We start from the raw sequence: 18,847 nt of genomic DNA on the forward strand, positions 1-18,847 counted from the left end.
AACAGTAAGTGTTGTGTGAGGGAAAAAACACAGGGGCAAAACTACAGGGGGTGCAGAGCCAGAAAAAAATTAATAAAAAACATTGATCTGCCACTGCCTGCACTGATATCATGCGAGTGTGACATGACGCTTCACTAGTGTCTCTGACTACAGGGGTTAGTCTTTCTGATTTACCCATTGGTGTTTATGTGTGTGTGTGTGTGTGTATGTATGTGACTGTGTGTGTGTGCTTATGTGTGTGTATTTATGCATGTATGTGTGTGTGTATGTTTGTGTATGTATGTATGTGACTGTGTGTGTATTTATGTATGTGTGTGTATATGTTTGTGGAACCAGCAAATTACAGGCCTTGTTACTACAGCATGGGGGGGGGAGGGGGTAAACAGTGTCACTATACAGTACCACTATATACAGTACTGGGGGGCTGGACTATGTCACAGACTACTGTGGTCACTTTATAAAGAACTGGGGCGGGTAAGGTCAGGCCAGCCATCTCACTGACAGATTACAGAATGTGTCACTGACTCACTATATACAGTACTGGTGGGTTAAGCAATGTCACTATATACAGTAATAGGGGTCAGACCATCTCACACAGACTGTGGGCACAGGGTACCTCCTTTTGCAGACATGTAAGCTGATCCACATTTTTTTTCTGTGTTAAATGTTTTTAAAAAAATAAAAAAAATGATATGTATCAAATTCACTTTTTTTAGGGGGGGGGGGGCGGCTATGGTATCTAGTTATGCCTCTGGGAAAACATCTGTGTATGCGCCTCTGCAGTACGGTTTTATTTTTATTGTTTTATAGTTTGAGCTACATGTGTTTCACAGCTTCGAATATAGAAAGCAAAATAATGTATTATACAAGGTTGCTGCATTTTTTTGTTTGTTTTTGTAAACCTGCACAATTCCAAAGTGTAGGTCAGATGATGTTGCTGGATGTCAGCTTTGCAACTAATAGTGCATATGTGCAATCAGTCACCTTTCCTGCATCCAAGATGAAACAGTCCCCCTTGTTGAAACTGTCCCATTTCAACTCTGTCTCCACAGCCCGAATATGTTTTCTTCCCTTCACATGGTACAAGTGGTTGGTTGGAATATCTGGATTCTTAGAAGCTTGCTGAAGACCTGATGACACCCCTCCATCCTGTTTAAGTTTGAGAGAAGAGATATGAATTAATGCAAATTCCAATGATAAAACCAAAACCTACTAAATTGTTGCAACCTAGCTCACTGAAGATGAATATTTGCTTCATTTTCAATGTATAGTTATAAATAACGTAGAGCATGTAGACTAGTGATGGGCAACTGTCGGTCCATGGGCCAAATGTGGCCCTCTGCACTAGTCCTAGTGGCCCCAGAGAATAAGCAGAAATAAGTATATGTGCTGTAGGTTTTTGTGGCCCTAGGAAAAAGTGGAACTAAAAATGTGTACTTTGGGAGCTTCTGGTGGGTGGGCAAACAAGGTGGTCACAATTCAAAAGAGCCCTCTGGTGGAGAGAAGTTGAATAGCAGATATAAGGTACGCTGCTACCTTACCTAAAAGCTGGCACTGTGCAGATTTAGTAAATATGTTATTGGTGTTTTTAATAGCTATAAAATTATATGTGGCCCATAAACACTTTGAGATGGTAATATACATACATATATATATATATATATATATATATATATATATATATATATATATATATATATATATATAAACAAATGGCTGCACTCACTGGTCCTTTAAATCAAAGTATTTATTTATGTGACGTTTCGGGGACCGTATCCCCTTCCTCAGACGAAAATAAAAATAAATAAAATAAATCTTTAATATACTTTCTCCTCTTTTCTTGTAATTCTATTCTGAAATTGTGAACATTTCAGTTCCGGTTAGAAATGGAAGTGCAGAACACTGTTATATTCCACACAGCCATTGGCTGTACAGTCTAGTGACCTATTTATAACTGTCCCTAATTGGCCACAGCAGAGAAGGTAACCTACGTTACAACATGGCAGCTCCCATTGTTTTATAGACACTAAAGCTTTACACTTATTTTGTCAATATTTAAACTATAAAAAATTAAAAAATAACATAATTTATGCTTACCTGATAAATTTATTTCTCTTGTAGTGTATCCAGTCCACGGATCATCCATTACTTATGGGATATTAACTCCTCCCCAACAGGAAGTGCAAGAGGATTCACCCAGCAGAGCTGCTATATAGCTCCTCCCCTAACTGCCATTACCAGTCATTCGACCGAAAACATGCAGAGAAAGGAAAACCATAGGGTGCAGTGGTGACTGTAGTTTAATGGAAAAATTACCTGCCTTAAAGTGACAGGGCGGGCCGTGGACTGGATACACTACAAGAGAAATAAATTTATCAGGTAAGCATAAATTATGTTTTCTCTTGTTAAGTGTATCCAGTCCACGGATCATCCATTACTTATGGGATACCAATACCAAAGCTAAAGTACACGGATGACGGGAGGGACAGGCAGGCTCTTTATACGGAAGGAACCACTGCCTGAAGAACCTTTCTCCCAAAAACAGCCTCCGAAGAAGCAAAAGTGTCAAATTTGTAAAATTTGGAAAAAGTATGAAGAGAAGACCAAGTTGCAGCCTTGCAAATCTGTTCAACAGAAGCCTCATTCTTAAAGGCCCAAGTGGAAGCCACAGCTCTAGTAGAATGTGCTGTAATTCTTTCAGGAGGCTGCTGTCCAGCAGTCTCATAGGCTAACCGTATTATGCTACGAAGCCAAAAGGAGAGAGAGGTAGCCGAAGCTTTTTGACCTCTCCTCTGACCAGAATAAACGACAAACAGGGAAGACGTTTGTCGAAAATCCTTAGTTGCCTGTAGATAAAATTTCAGGGCACGGACTACATCTAGATTGTGTAGCAGACGTTCCTTTTTCGAAGAAGGATTAGGACACAAAGATGGAACCACAATCTCTTGATTGATATTCCTGTTAGTGACCACCTTAGGTAGGAACCCAGGTTTAGTACGCAGAACTACCTTGTCTGAATGAAAAATCAGATAAGGAGAATCACAATGTAAGGCAGATAACTCAGAGACTCTTCGAGCCGAGGAAATCGCCATTAAAAACAGAACTTTCCAAGATAACAACTTGATATCAATGGAATGAAGGGGTTCAAACGGAACCCCCTGTAAAACATTAAGAACTAAGTTCAAACTCCATGGTGGAGCAACAGTTTTAAACACAGGCTTGATCCTAGCTAAAGCCTGACAAAAAAGCTTGAACGTCCGGAACTTCTGACAGACGTTTGTGTAAAAGAATGGACAGAGCTGAAATCTGTCGCTTTAAGGAACTAGCGGATAAACCCTTTTCTAAACCTTCTTGTAGAAAAGACAATATCCTCGGAATCCTAACCTTACTCCATGAGTAACTCTTGGATTCGCACCAATATAAGTATTTGCGCCATATCTTATGGTAAATCTTTCTGGTAACAGGCTTCCTAGCCTGTATTAAGGTATTAATAACTGACTCAGAAAAACCACGTTTTGATAAAATCAAGCGTTCAATTTCCAAGCAGTCAGCTTCAGAGAAATTAGATTTTGATGTTTGAAGGGACCCTGGATCAGAAGGTCCTGTTTCAGAGGTAGCGACCAAGGTGGACAGGATGACATGTCCACTAGATCTGCATACCAAGTCCTGCGTGGCCATGCAGGTGCTATTAGAATCACTGATGCTCTCTCCTGTTTGATTCTGGCAATCAATCGAGGAAGCATCGGGAAGGGTGGAAACACATAAGCCATCCCGAAGGTCCAAGGTGCTGTCAAAGCATCTATCAGAACCGCTCCCGGATCCCTGGATCTGGACCCGTAACGAGGAAGCTTGGCGTTCTGTCGAGACGCCATGAGATCTATCTCTGGTTTGCCCCAACGTCGAAGTATTTGGGCAAAGACCTCCGGATGAAGTTCCCACTCCCCCGGATGAAAAGTCTGACGACTTAAGAAATCCGCCTCCCAGTTCTCCACTCCCGGGATGTGGATTGCTGACAGGTGGCAAGAGTGAGACTCTGCCCAGCGAATTATCTTTGATACTTCCATCATTGCTAGGGAGCTTCTTGTCCCTCCCTGATGGTTGATGTAAGCTACAGTCGTGATGTTGTCCGACTGAAACCTGATGAACCCCCGAGTTGTTAACTGGGGCCAAGCCAGAAGGGCATTGAGAACTGCTCTCAATTCCAGAATGTTTATTGGTAGGAGACTCTCCTCCTGATTCCATTGTCCCTGAGCCTTCAGAGAATTCCAGACAGCGCCCCAACCTAGTAGGCTGGCGTCTGTTGTTACAATTGTCCAGTCCGGCCTGCTGAATGGCATCACCCTGGACAGATGTGGCCGAGAAAGCCACCATAGAAGAGAATTTCTGGTCTCTTGATCCAGATTCAGAGTAGGGGACAAGTCTGAGTAATCCCCATTCCACTGACTTAGCATGCACAATTGCAGCGGTCTGAGATGTAGGCGTGCAAAGGGTACTATGTCCATTGCTGCTACCATTAAGCCGATCACCTCCATGCATTGAGCTACTGACGGGTGTTGAATGGAATGAAGGACACGGCATGCATTTTGAAGCTTTGTTAACCTGTCTTCTGTCAGGTAAATCTTCATTTCTACAGAATCTATAAGAGTCCCCAAGAAGGGAACTCTTGTGAGTGGAAAGAGAGAACTCTTCTTTTCGTTCACCTTCCATCCATGCGACCTTAGAAATGCCAGTACTAACTCTGTATGAGACTTAGCAGTTTGAAAGCTTGAAGCTTGTATCAGAATGTCGTCTAGGTACGGAGCTACCGCAATTCCTCGCGGTCTTAGTACCGCCAGAAGAGCACCCAGAACCTTTGTGAAGATTCTCGGAGCCGTAGCCAATCCGAATGGAAGAGCTACAAACTGGTAATGCCTGTCTAGAAAGGCAAACCTTAGATACCGGTAATGATCTTTGTGAATCGGTATGTGAAGGTAAGCATCCTTTAAATCCACTGTGGTCATGTACTGACCCTTTTGGATCATGGGTAAAATTGTCCGAATAGTTTCCATTTTGAACGATGGAACTCTTAGGAATTTGTTTAGGATCTTTAAATCCAAGATTGGCCTGAAAGTTCCCTCTTTTTTGGGAACCACAAACAGATTTGAGTAAAACCCTTGTCCTTGTTCCGACCGCGGAACCGGATGGATCACTCCCATTAATAAAAGATCTTGTACGCAGCGTAGAAACGCCTCTTTCTTTATTTGGTTTGTTGACAACCTTGACAGATGAAATCTCCCTCTTGGGGGAGAGAATTTGAAGTCTAGAAGGTATCCCTGAGATATGATCTCTAACGCCCAGGGATCCTGGACATCTCTTGCCCAAGCCTGGGCGAAGAGAGAAAGTCTGCCCCCCACTAGATCCGTTCCCGGATCGGGGGCCCTCGATTCATGCTGTCTTAGGGGCAGCAGCAGGTTTCCTGGCCTGCTTGCCCTTGTTCCAGGACTGGTTAGGTCTCCAGCCTTGTCTGTAGCGAGCAACAGCTCCTTCCTGTTTTGGTGCAGAGGAAGTTGATGCTGCTCCTGCTTTGAAATTACGAAAGGAACGAAAATTAGACTGTCTAGCCTTAGGTTTGGCTCTGTCTTGAGGCAGGGCATGGCCTTTACCTCCTGTAATGTCAGCGATCATTTCTTTCAACCCGGGCCCGAATAAGGTCTGCCCTTTGAAAGGTATATTAAGCAATTTAGATTTAGAAGTAACGTCAGCTGACCAGGATTTTAGCCACAGTGCTCTGCGTGCCTGAATGGCGAATCCGGAATTCTTAGCCGTAAGTTTAGTTAAATGTACTACGGCATCTGAAATAAATGAGTTAGCTAACTTAAGGGCTTTAAGCTTGTGTGTAATCTCATCTAATGGAGCTGATTCAAGTGTCTCTTCCAGAGACTCAAACCAAAATGCTGCTGCAGCCGTGACAGGCGCAATGCATGCAAGAGGTTGCAATATAAAACCTTGTTGAACAAACATTTTCTTAAGGTAACCCTCTAACTTTTTATCCATTGGATCTGAAAAGGCACAGCTATCCTCCACCGGGATAGTGGTACGCTTAGCTAAAGTAGAAACTGCTCCCTCCACCTTAGGGACCGTTTGCCATAAGTCCCGTGTGGTGGCGTCTATTGGAAACATCTTTCTAAATATCGGAGGGGGTGAGAACGGCACACCGGGTCTATCCCACTCCTTAGTAACAATTTCAGTAAGTCTCTTAGGTATAGGAAAAACGTCAGTACTCGCCGGTACCGCAAAATATTTATCCAACCTACACATTTTCTCTGGTATTGCAACTGTGTTACAATCATTCAGAGCCGCTAACACCTCCCCTAGTAATACACGGAGGTTTTCCAGCTTAAATTTAAAATTTGAAATATCTGAATCCAGTTTGTTTGGATCAGAACCGTCACCCGCAGAATGAAGCTCTCCGTCCTCATGTTCTGCAAATTGTGATGCAGTGTCTGACATGGCCCTAATATTATCAGCGCACTCTGTTCTCACCCCAGAGTGATCACGCTTACCTCTTAGTTCTGGTAATTTAGCCAAAACTTCAGTCATAACAGTAGCCATATCCTGTAATGTGATTTGTAATGGCCGCCCAGATGTACTCGGCGCTACAATATCACGCACCTCCCGAGCGGGAGATGCAGGTACTGACACGTGAGGCGAGTTAGTCGGCATAACTCTCCCCTCGTTGTTTGGTGAAATATGTTCAATTTGTACAGATTGGCTTTTATTTAAAGTAGCATCAATACAGTTAGTACATAAATTTCTATTGGGCTCCACTTTGGCTTTAGCACATATAGCACAGATATCTTCCTCTGAATCAGACATGTTTAACACACTAGCAAATAAACTAGCAACTTGGAAATACTTTTCAAGTAATTTACTATAATATGAAAACGTACTGTGCCTATAAGAAGCACAGAAAAAGTTATGACAGTTGAAAATTAATAAACTGAAAAGTTATAGCATCAAATCTTTGTAAAAAACACAATTTTAGCAAAGGATTGCTCCCATTAGCAAAGGATAACTAACCCTGATAGCAGAAAAATAAAAATAAAAAAAATACAGAAATAAACGTTTTTTTATCACAGTCAACTACAATCTCACAGCTCTGCTGTGAGTGATTACCTCCCTCAAAACAAGTTTTGAAGACCCCTGAGTTCTGAACCGGATCATGCAGGGAAGACAATAAACTTCTGACTGAATTTTTTGATGCGTAGCAAAAGCACCTCTCCCCCTCACACATAACAGTGAGAGAGATCAGTAAACTGTCATAAATTAAATAAAACGACTGCCAAGTGGAAAAAAATAGTGCCCAAAACATTTTTTCACCCAGTACCTCAGAAAATTAAACGATTTTACATGCCAGCAAAAAACGTTTAACATTAATAAATTGAGTGTTATTAAAAAGCCTGTTGCTAGTCCCTGCAAATTAGGCTAAAGTCTTATGCATACAGTATAATTCCAGTGAAGTGCCATTCCCCAGAATACTGAAGTGTAAAATATACATACATGACAGCCTGATACCAGTTGCTGCTACTGCATTTAAGGCTGAGTTTACATTATATCGGTATGGCAGAATTTTCTCATCAATTCCATTGTCAGAAAATAATAAGCTGCTACATACCTCTTTGCAGATTAATCTGCCCGCTGTCCCCTGATCTGAAGTTTACCTCTCCTCAGATGGCCGAGAAACAGCAATATGATCTTAACTACTCCGGCTAAAATCATAGAAAAACTCAGGTAGATTCTTCTTCAAATTCTACCAGAGAAGGAATAACACACTCCGGTGCTATTATAAAATAACAAACTTTTGATTGAAGGTATGAAACTAAGTATAATCACAACAGTCCTCTCACACATCCTATCTATTCGTTGGGTGCAAGAGAATGACTGGGAATGGCAGTTAGGGGAGGAGCTATATAGCAGCTCTGCTGGGTGAATCCTCTTGCACTTCCTGTTGGGGAGGAGTTAATATCCCATAAGTAATGGATGATCCGTGGACTGGATACACTTAACAAGAGAAATATATCTACTCGTTATTCTCAGACTATTTTTTTCCTATGAGTGCATCATTCTATCTAGCATTTATTTAATGTCCTTTTAAAAATAAATTGATTTGTGGCCCTCCACCTATTAGGAAGTTGGCCTGCACTGATGTAGACTAAAAAAAGAAGTTTCTACTATAGCCCTGTGCTAGGGGTAATATGAACCTGATGGCAGCCATCTTGTTCTTCGCAGCCATCTTGTTCTTCGCAGCCATTTTGTAATGAATAGACTTTATTATACTGGGGTATTATGCAGTGAGAATTATATGCATGTTATGAGTTTCTTTAGCTATTCGGCCTTGCCAATGTACCCTGGCCTAATGCCTAGAAGTAAGATAGAATAAGATAATGTAAACAAGAGGCTTTAGACACTCGGTTGTCTCTGCAGATGGTAGTTTGTTATGACTCTGTAAATATTGTTATGAGAAACTCATGTTCCAGTTTTTCCTTGTAAATTGCTCTGTATAACTGTGTAAGATGACGCGGTCCTAACGTGTCATCCCCTTAACCCTGTATGTCACTATAAGAAAGGCTTGCACTGTGCAATAAACAGAATTGGCTTTCGATCATAATGCTGCGTGGTCTGAGTCATTCTAAGGGGCCCTTATCAGATAATCTACATATGCCTCAGGTGGTACACTAGGCCCCAGGCTTTGGCCTGCGCTGACACCCCCCGTGGGAAAATACACCTTACAATTCTTGGTGGCAGTTTGTGGGATTCGCAGTGCGTAAGTATGAGTGCTTTTACCATGCTTTCCTTCTGTGAATCTGAACCTAAATTTAGTTGTTTGTGTTTTTTTTAAAAAAAAAGAAAAAAAAAAAAGGTGTAATATATGATATAAGGTTAAAGGGGTTCCTGTGGTTGAAGCACAGGTTTGCGGAGGTTAGAGTCCTGCCGGCAGTTGTGATACCCCTCCAGACAGGTAATCAGTCCTGTGCTGGGACACGACAGGTATTGTGAGTCCTGTCGGTGATAAGCGCGCAAGTAATATATGTATGCCAGTTGACGGGGAGCTTTTAAGATAAGCTACTCCGGGCGAACTTGGCAGTGAAGTGAGTAAGTCTCACGTGTGTTGAAGTTTCCCATATTCATTCCCATAATAGAGTTTTGCTACCCACCTGAAGCTCATGTTGATATCTGATGCTTGCTTTGCTTTGTTTGTGTGTTTTTTGATGCTGTGCATAGAAAATATTAAGTGGCTGTGCATGTTATTATTGTGGCTATTATTGTATTGAGAAAGGGGAACTGCTTATTGATAAGAATGCACAGAGAAAATTACATGTATAAGGTAAAAGAAAAGAAGAGTTAATAGTTTCTGCAAAAGACAGAAATATTTTTTTAAAACACTGTCAGTAAGTACTGCTGTTTGATAAATAGAGAAATCTCTGTGTTAAAGAATGTAGCAGGCAAAGAAGGGGGGCCACCACTGAGAGCGCACATAGCTCAGAAGAAAAGAAAAAAAAAAAAGAGAGAAAAGAAATCCTGTCTCCGTTTGTAAGATTTTTTTTGTTTGCTTGCAGTAACAAAAATGAAATTTTGTATATTGAGATGCATAATGTGTGATGGTCTGTAGGTTCTCACTGTGGTATGAGTGTAACAGATTTGCTTTAAACCAAAAACAGAATGTATTATTTGAAAATGATTATCCCACTCCAGGCAAAAAAAATGGCCATTTTGCGTGGAATCGGAAAAAAAAAAAAAAATACATTGTGGACATGGTGAAAAGTTAATCTAGTGTTTTTTATATATATATATGTATGTCGTACGCTAGAAATTAGATGTTTTTCTGAGAAAGGAAAAAAGGGAGTGAATCTCTGGTATGCGAGATGGAATGAACTTGTGTGTCTGTATCGTAATAATGTTTCCTTCTGTTTCTCTGCTGGGAAATCAGACGTTTTTAGAAGATATTTGGTAATGTTATTTTATATACCTGTATTTTAAAGTCACCAGCATGTTTTAAGTATGTGGTATTCATATGCAGTTTTATTTTTAAGTGATAATTGTTGTTCGGCATGTAAAGATATGATATTGTTTTTGCAAGTGAAGTAACGGCTTTGAAAGTGCGATGGTGTGTGATTTTTTGTCACGCTCTGGTAAATATGAAATTGTTTCTGGTATGATTAATGGGTTAACGTATGTTATATTTGTAAGGTCTGTGCACGGCGTGGGTGCACACAATGAAATATATTTATAGGCTGTAATTGAAAGTTTTTCTAAAAGGGCGTCCGTTTTTGTTGCAAGTAAATTAATCTGCAGGTCATGCTACAGTACAGAGGTGAAATTGGTGTGGTAAATCATACAAGCAGCCTAAATTATGGTTAGGATATACATATGTAATTTGCGTGATGAATGGTTAGTCCTTAAAGGGACGGTTCACTGTAACAAGGTGTTGCTATTAATGTATTGTCCATGACTTGTTATACAAGCGGCATATTATCTTATATTTGTCTGGAAAATCAGAGCTCAGTGCGTAGACGGAGCAATAGAAAATTGTCATTTTATTATTTAAAGAACCAGTGCAATAACCCTGTATTAGTAGTTTGCTAAATATATTTTTAGAGACCTTTCTTTGTATATATTTATTTTAAATTTGCTGTTCAGATAGCAGATATTTTTTTTGCAGCATAACTTAATTCTCTCTGTAATGCAAACTGAAGTGATAAGTTGTCTACAATTTTAGTGGAGGGATCCGTGAGACTAGTGGACAGAAAAGAAAAAAAAAAAACCAGAAAAAAACAGGAGAGAAAATATTTAAAGGGATACAGGAAAACTGGTATAACATCTGAGAATTTAAGGGAATATTTACATAAAAGACGATGAGGTTTACTGTAAGCCTAACACTAGTATATTTCACTGTGTTGGCAGTTTCAATTACAGATTATTTTTAGTTTGGTTAAAATGTCCCTTTAATTAGCCTGCATCCCACTGTGAGTGCGTTCTTATGCTGCTTATGCTTGTTTAGGCTATTTAATGAACGTCAGTATACATTTTTTTATTATAAGGATCATTGGGATTAATTTAAAGGGGAAATTGTATTAGTATTTCTTTTTCAGAAAGCTTATTTTTTTTGTGTTATATGCGGTTGTTATATTTGGCTGGAGAGCTGCAGAATGGGGAATATCAAATTATATACAACGTTAAATCCAATAATTTTGTTGTGGTTAAACTAATTAGCATTTATCAAGTTTTAGTGTGAATTTTATATTTTTAAGCAGTAAACAGTGTTTCTCCTTTAAGTAGAAATGAAACTTTGAGCTTGCTTCACTATCCTTGAGAAAGACTGATAACACTGTGCATGTTTTGGTTTCCTTTAAAAAAAAAAAGAAAAGAAGTTTCTCTCTTGTGTTTGGCTTTGTTACAGAGAGAACAATTTGCACTGTACATTTAAAGCGGCAGTACTGGTGTTCTATGTTATAAAAAAATGATAAATATAAATTGCTCACTACAAAGAAACAAGTATTTATATTATATTCTGTCACAGAATATAGCTTAAAAATGATAATTTTATTTCTGTGGCTGTCAAACTGTATCTCACAGATATAACTCTTTGTTATTTAAAATAACCCCCACTGCGTTCAATAAATAAATGAGATATTATTTAATGAAGTGATTTCAGTGACACTTTAAAATATATATAGTTATTTGGTTATTAACTAGTCTACCATTATTATTGCAATGACTTTGATTGCTGCTTAACAGTTAAGCCGTGGTCTATAAGGTGTCTAGAAATAAACACCCCTAAAACAAATGATGCACAGTTTATCTGATTCTACTGCATTTATATAACTTGCTAATTTATCTGATCACAGTTTTAGTTTTATTTATATGGCTTACGTGTATTCTGTCTCTTGGTGTTGTAATGAGATTTATACAGCCTGTGATAAGAGGCAGTCCTCAAAGGTTTAAAAAATTAGCATATGAGCCTACCTATGTTTGGTTTAATCTAGGAAGGTTGGTTAAAATTAAAAGTCCTATCTGAATAATGAATTTTCATTTATCCTAGAATGTCCCTTTAACAGTGGCTACTGTGGTTATCTGATCTTTCCCAAATAAGCGCAATTTTATTTGTGCAATCTGCAACTTAAGTTTCTTGGGCATCTGCTGTGATTGCTTTCTTTGTGTGATATTAAAGTTTTGTACATAGTGGATGTTTTTAATTGTTTGACGTGTTCTGAGTGTGTTGCATTTCAGCGAATGTCAGAATATGTGTTGCATTCTAAGTTAATTGTGGTTGTTTGAAATTTGTGTCAGCAGCTAATGTTTCGTTTTGTGTAAGACAAGAACGATTGGTTTTCATTGTTTGTTATGTTTTTCTCTTTTGTGGACAGCATATTGAATTGTGAAGTGTATTTCATTTTGCTTGCTATTGAGAATTGTCTCTGCATGAGTGGAGTGCATGAGTTATCGTTTAGTTTCTTGTTATCTTGTGTTTGCGTGTCACATGAGATGTTTCACGCAAACATGGGGGAAGTATTGATGAGTATTGATGAATATCTTTATGTAATGGGGGTGATTGCTTTTAGGAGGTGAACCTAAAACGTTTTGAATCTCCTCGTACAATGTTATTGTGTTAATTTCACATGCCTAAAATGTTTTATTTTTCTATGTGGTTCTTAACACTATATTTGTATTTGCAGGATGAGAGTATGCTGTCTTCAGAGATTGAAACACACTAACTGAATTATTTTTGAGTTTCCATATTTAGGTAAAATCTGTACAGGCAAAATTCCATAAGTGCACTCTTCAAAAGATTAAAGATTGAAAGCAAGTAAACCTTTAAAGAAAGAAAAGATAAAGATGAAAGACCTTTTGTCAAGCTTGTTTTAACCATCATACTGCAGTAAAAAAAAAAGTTACTGAACTATCTTTGGATCCATTCTTTGCTTTGCATGCTGGTACCAGCCCCAGAACTGGACTCTGGGTAATCCATGACTGTTTCCTCTGATGTGTGTCTTCAGGACATAAAGACTATCCTTCTCTGGACTGTGCCTTACCGCTCGATATGGAAGTCCTGTTATGCTGTTACAGGGTCAACCAATTAAATTAGGGGAGTATTGTTTTAACCCCATTCCTTATATTGCTTGTTTTGTATTTTCTTGTATTTGTTTTATTTTTATTGATCATATTTGGTCTAAGAAATCATATGCTTCATTGGTATTAGTGCACATTGTAGTTTATGTGCTTAACATAGTAACTTTTTAGATAAAGGTAACTGTGAACTTCGCAGTATTGTACTCTATTGAATGGCCCACTGAGTATAAGAAAATATGTTCAAGGAAAATGCTGCAACATAGCATAATATTTTAGACCCTTCACCCTTTAGAACATAAGGAGGACACATCTAAGCTAGAAGTTTATAGTAAATATACAGAGAAATGTTTGTTCAGGGAATAGCATAATTATAGTTTATGAAAGCAAAGGTATTTTTTCCCTTTTATTAATTAGTATGGTATCTGCAAAGTGAATTTGGTCATTCCTGATGTTTGTCAAAGAGAGTAATTCTTACCATAAAGATGTGTTTACCTTTAAAAGAGCTTGTAGTTTTAAATGATGTTCTGTTTGTATGCTTTCCTCATATAGGAGTGTGAGAGAATTTAGGTTGGAGAATTATAAGCATTATAGATAGCAGCCATCCAGAATAAAGCAACACAAGGTTCTTTTATTTTTTAGAAGTTCAAAGTGATATTGTAAAGAAATTCATTTATTTTCATTAACTGTTTTCTTTTTTCCATTCTTACTACAGGGCAGGCCTTAGCATGAGTTTTAGCATAAACAGTCAGGCCCTTGAGGAAGTCTGACAGGTTTTCACTTGCGTAGTATTCATGAAGTATCATTTAAAAGTGTATAGAGAAGTTGTAAATTATTCTCTGAGAAATGTCAATGTATTTAGGTTGTATTATATATCAACAATGTTTTGTTTGATTTTAAATGACATAGGATGAAAGTGACGTTTTATTTGGACATAATTGTGATTGTATTGCGGTGTGTACTCATCCTGTACTGTTTCTGTTTGCTTCCTAGACTCCCTGTGACTCGAGTGTCTGCTTGCCATGGGTATCCACTGGTTGCCTTGTCTACCCCATGAACAAACCATCAGATTTCCAGTATCTCCCTGCGGAAGAATCGTGGATAAGCACCCCTACTGCAAATGAACTGTTGGAGAACTGTATTATAGCAAAGTGTCAAGGTGCAGCGCTCTCAAATGGACAAAGACTGTTCTTAAAGTGATCAGAGGCCACCTAGAGACAGTTGTGCTGTTGCTATGTCATGCTTTACTGTGGAAAAGGAACTGTTGGACATATTGGGGGGTGCTAGCAATGCAGGTGGAGAGATAGAAGATGCAGCGTTGTTTGGGGGTAGATGGGGGCTGGTTGGGTCTCTGTGCCGGTGGACCGGTAGTTTTGGGAAGGCTGGAAGATAGATGGAAGGTATTGGAGGGACTGTACCTATATGCAGTGACAATTAGCCTATAAAAGTATATCACGACATGCGAATATTTTTCTCTTTAGTATTCTTATAGAGTTCTGTTACCATAATATAAGGCTTTACTAATTTTCTATGCCTGTCTATTTTTATGTTATTCTGTTAGAATAAAAGGATGGTATGTTAGGGGTAATATGAACCTGATGGCAGCCATCTTGTTCTTCGCAGCCATCTTGTTCTTCGCAGCCATTTTGTAATGAATAGACTTTATTATACTGGGGTATTATGCAGTGAGAATTATATGCATGTTATGAGTTTCTTTAGCTATTCGGCCTTGCCAATGTACCCTGGCCTAATGCCTAGAAGTAAGATAGAATAAGATAATGTAAACAAGAGGCTTTAGACACTCGGTTGTCTCTGCAGATGGTAGTTTGTTATGACTCTGTAAATATTGTTATGAGAAACTCATGTTCCAGTTTTTCCTTGTAAATTGCTCTGTATAACTGTGTAAGATGACGCGGTCCTAACGTGTCATCCCCTTAACCCTGTATGTCACTATAAGAAAGGCTTGCACTGTGCAATAAACAGAATTGGCTTTCGATCATAATGCTGCGTGGTCTGAGTCATTCTAAGGGGCCCTTATCAGATAATCTACATATGCCTCAGGTGGTACACTAGGCCCCAGGCTTTGGCCTGCGCTGACACCCCCCCGTGGGAAAATACACCTTACACCCTGTCAACATGAGATTTTTTTTTCATTGTGTACACATATTTGCATATTCTGTCACATCACAGGAAGTTATGTTACAGACAGTGACAAGGCCATGTCTACATTTTTTTTAGTAGACAACCCAAAGTGTTGATCTAGGCCCATTTTGGTATATTTCATGCCACCATTTCACAGCTAAATGCGATCAAAAAAAAAAAAAAAAAAAAAACGTTCACTTTTTCACCAACTTTAGGTTTCGCAATATAATTATTTACTAACAGTTTGTGCAATTATGGCACAAATTGTTGTAAATGCTTCTCTGGGATCCCCTTTGTTCAGAAATAGCAGACATGTATGGCTGTGGCATTACTTTTTGGTAATTAGAAGACCGCTAAATGCCGCTGCGCACCACACTTGTATTAGGTCCAGCAGTGAAGGGGTTAATTAGGTAGCTTGTAGGGTTAATTTTAGCTTTAGGGTAGTGTAGTAGACAACCCAAAGTATTGCTCTAGGCCCATTTTGATATATTTATCTATAAAAAAAAAAACACGTTCACTTTTTCACTAACTTTGGGTTTCTCATTGAAATTATTTACAAACAGCTTGTGCAATTATGGCACAAATGGTTGTAAATGCTTCTCTGGGATCCCGTTTGTTCAGAAATAGACATATGGCTTTGGCATTGCTTTTTGGTAATTAGAAAGTCGCTAAATGCCGCTGCGCACCACACTTTTATTATGCCCAGCAGTGACGGGTTAATTAGGGAGCTTGAAGGGTTCATTTTAGCTTTAGTGTAGAGATTAGCCTCCCACCTGACACACTCCACCCCCTGATCCCTTCCAAACATCTCTCTTCCCTCCCCCACAATTGAAAGTCTGCCAGTACTAAAATAAAAGGCTTTTTTTTCTTCTTAAATTATATATATATATATATATATATATATATATATAGAAACATAGAAACATAGAAACATAGATATTGACGGCAGATAAGAGCCATAGGCCCAGCAAGTCTGCCCCACCTTACCTAACAGTATAAACTTATCTAGTTCGTAGGATAGCCCTATGCTTGTCCCATGCATTTTTAAAGTCCCCCACAGTGTTTGTTGCTACTACCTCTTGAGGAAGTTTATTCCATAAATCAATCACTCTTTCTGTAAAGAAGTGCTTCCTCAAATTACTCCTGAATCTACTACCCTTTAGCTTGAGCTCATGACCCCTTGATAGAAACATATATATATATCTGTTCAGCTGTGATGGACCCCACCTTAGTCCCCAACCTCCCTGATCCCCCCCCCCCCCAGTCCCCAACCTCCCTGATCCCCCCCCCAGCTACCTATTTGCTGCCATCTTGGGTACTGGCACTTGTACCCAGTTTGCCTCCCAAAAAAAAGGTGTTTTTTTTTGTTTGTTTTTATATCATTTAAATTTTTCTGTAGTGTAGCTGCCCCACTCAATACCCCTCTCCCCCTCCCAGATCCTTTTGATCATTTTTCCCTCTCCCTCCTTCCTATTCAAGTACATTGGTGGCAGTGATTGCTGTGCCTCCTGCAGCCCCCCCCCCCTGCATGCTCCTGGCGTGCACATTGCCCATACAGGAACCAGATGCCGGGTAGCGATGGGCCGCCCACCTGCCTTCCTACAGCTGCTCCCACCCACCAACGATCGGCACCATCGCTACCGGTGCAGTGAGGGCTATAGAGTGGCTCTCTCTGCATCGGTCTTGGAAAAAAGGTATTGCAGTGATGCCTCAATATTGAGATATCACGGCAATACCTTGCTTCCAGTTGCTTTAAACCCCTAACGACGTACAGGGTACGTCGCTGGTCTTTAAAGACCCGTTTGTGTGTGACGTACCCTGTACGACGTGTCGTTAAAGGGATAGTAAACACCAAAAATCTTATTGTTTAAAAATATAGATAATCCCTTTATTACCCATTCCCCAGTTTTGCATAACCAACACGGTTATATTAATATACTTTTTACCTCTGTAATTACCTTGTATCTAAGCTTCTGCTGACTGCCTCCTTATCTCAGATCTTTTGACAGACTTGCATTTCAGGCAAATAGTGCTGACTCTTAAATAACTTCACATGCATGAGCACAATGTTATCTATATAAATCACATGAACTTACGCCCTCTAGCTGTGAAAAACTGTCAAATGCAGAGACGGCGTTCAAGGGTTTAGAAATTAGCATATGAGCCTACCTAGGTTTAGCTTTCAACTAAGAATAGCAAGAGAACAAAACAAATTTGATGATAAAAATGAATTAGAATGTTGTTTAAAATTACATGCCCTGTCTGAATCATGAAAGTTTAATTTGGACTTTACAATCCCTTTAACAGGACATACTAGTAAAAAAGGAAAAATGTTCTATTGCATCAGCAAATTTTATTTTTAAACAATTTCTTGGTTCTTAAAGGACTATGATACCCAAATGTTGAAACCCTTGAAAGTGATGCAGCATAGCTGTAAAAAGCTGTATGTAAAAAAGAAAGATGACATTTTACCTCAAAATATCCTAAGTATTCACAACCCTTTGTAAAGGACTTTAAGCAGCAAATCAGTATGGCTGTCCCGGGATCTGCAAGGGAGTGGGCCTCATGCACACGTGTTATTTCCCTATTCAGTTTAAGGAAGTTTACTATGAAATCTCACGAGAGTTAAGTGAAATCTCATGAGATCACAGTAAAAGAGTTAAAGGGACATTAAACACTTTGAGCTGGTAATATAAAATGATAAATTGTATATATAAAACAACTCTGCAATATACTTTCATTATTTATTTTGTCCTCTTTGCCTGTAATTCCATTCTGAAATTGTGAGCTTTTCAGTTCCTGATAGAAATGGAAGTGCAGAACACTGTTAAATCCAGCACAACCATTGGCTGCACACTCTAGTGACCTATTTATAACGGTCCCTAATTGGCCACAGCAGAGAAGGTAACACAAGTTACAACATGGCAGCTCCCGGTGTTTTATAGACACTAAAACTTTACACTTATTTTGTCACTTTTTAAACAACTAATGAAACTTTAAAATACACATCTACATGTTAGTCATGGACTAATCTTTTCTTTGAATGCATCATTCTATCTAGCATGTATTTAGTGTTTAATGTCCCTTTAATGACCTTGCACTGTTGATGCTGATTGGTTGCAGTTCATTTCTTAATTTATTTTTACCTGCAGCTGGACAGCAGCTGAAGTAGAACTTTTTACACAGGACTTACTCTGGTGAGCTGAGGAAATTGTGAGGTAAATATCTTCCTTTTTTACATAGAGATGCTCAGGTGATATTTTTCTGTCAGCTTTTTACAGTTATACTGCATCAGTTTCAAGTGATTTAGCATATGGAGTAGTATGTCCCTTTAAGGTGAAGTCTGTTCCACTATATTAGAAGATCTGTGCTAATTCTAAATTGCTTGGAATGAATAGCCATGGGTTTAATCACAGTCAAAGTTGCACTCCAAATTCGGATAAAGCTGTTGAGCCAGTAAGGGGCAAGCATACATATGTATGCCATATTTACAGGCTGCATCCTGACATGGATCAGCACAGGAGTGTACCTGGAGCATGATTCTGTGTTTAACCCATCTGCAGGAGAATGCTGTGGGTGAAACTTTAAAGGGACAGTCTAG

The 18,847-nt window shown here is 39.0% G+C and overlaps 1 protein-coding gene across 1 annotated transcript in view; it reads right to left on the reverse strand.

Annotated features, from left to right (window-relative positions):
- CAPG (capping actin protein, gelsolin like) overlaps positions 1 to 18,847 on the reverse strand; it is a 70,960-nt gene that overhangs the window by 29,931 nt on the left and 22,182 nt on the right. Inside the window, exon 5 of the mRNA XM_053692380.1 lies at positions 985 to 1,149. Coding sequence (XP_053548355.1) covers positions 985 to 1,149 — 165 coding nt within the window. The remainder of the gene's footprint in view (positions 1 to 984; positions 1,150 to 18,847) is intronic.

This window comes from Bombina bombina, chromosome 9, assembly GCF_027579735.1.
Source record: "Bombina bombina isolate aBomBom1 chromosome 9, aBomBom1.pri, whole genome shotgun sequence".
Classification (NCBI taxonomy): domain Eukaryota; kingdom Metazoa; phylum Chordata; class Amphibia; order Anura; family Bombinatoridae; genus Bombina; species Bombina bombina.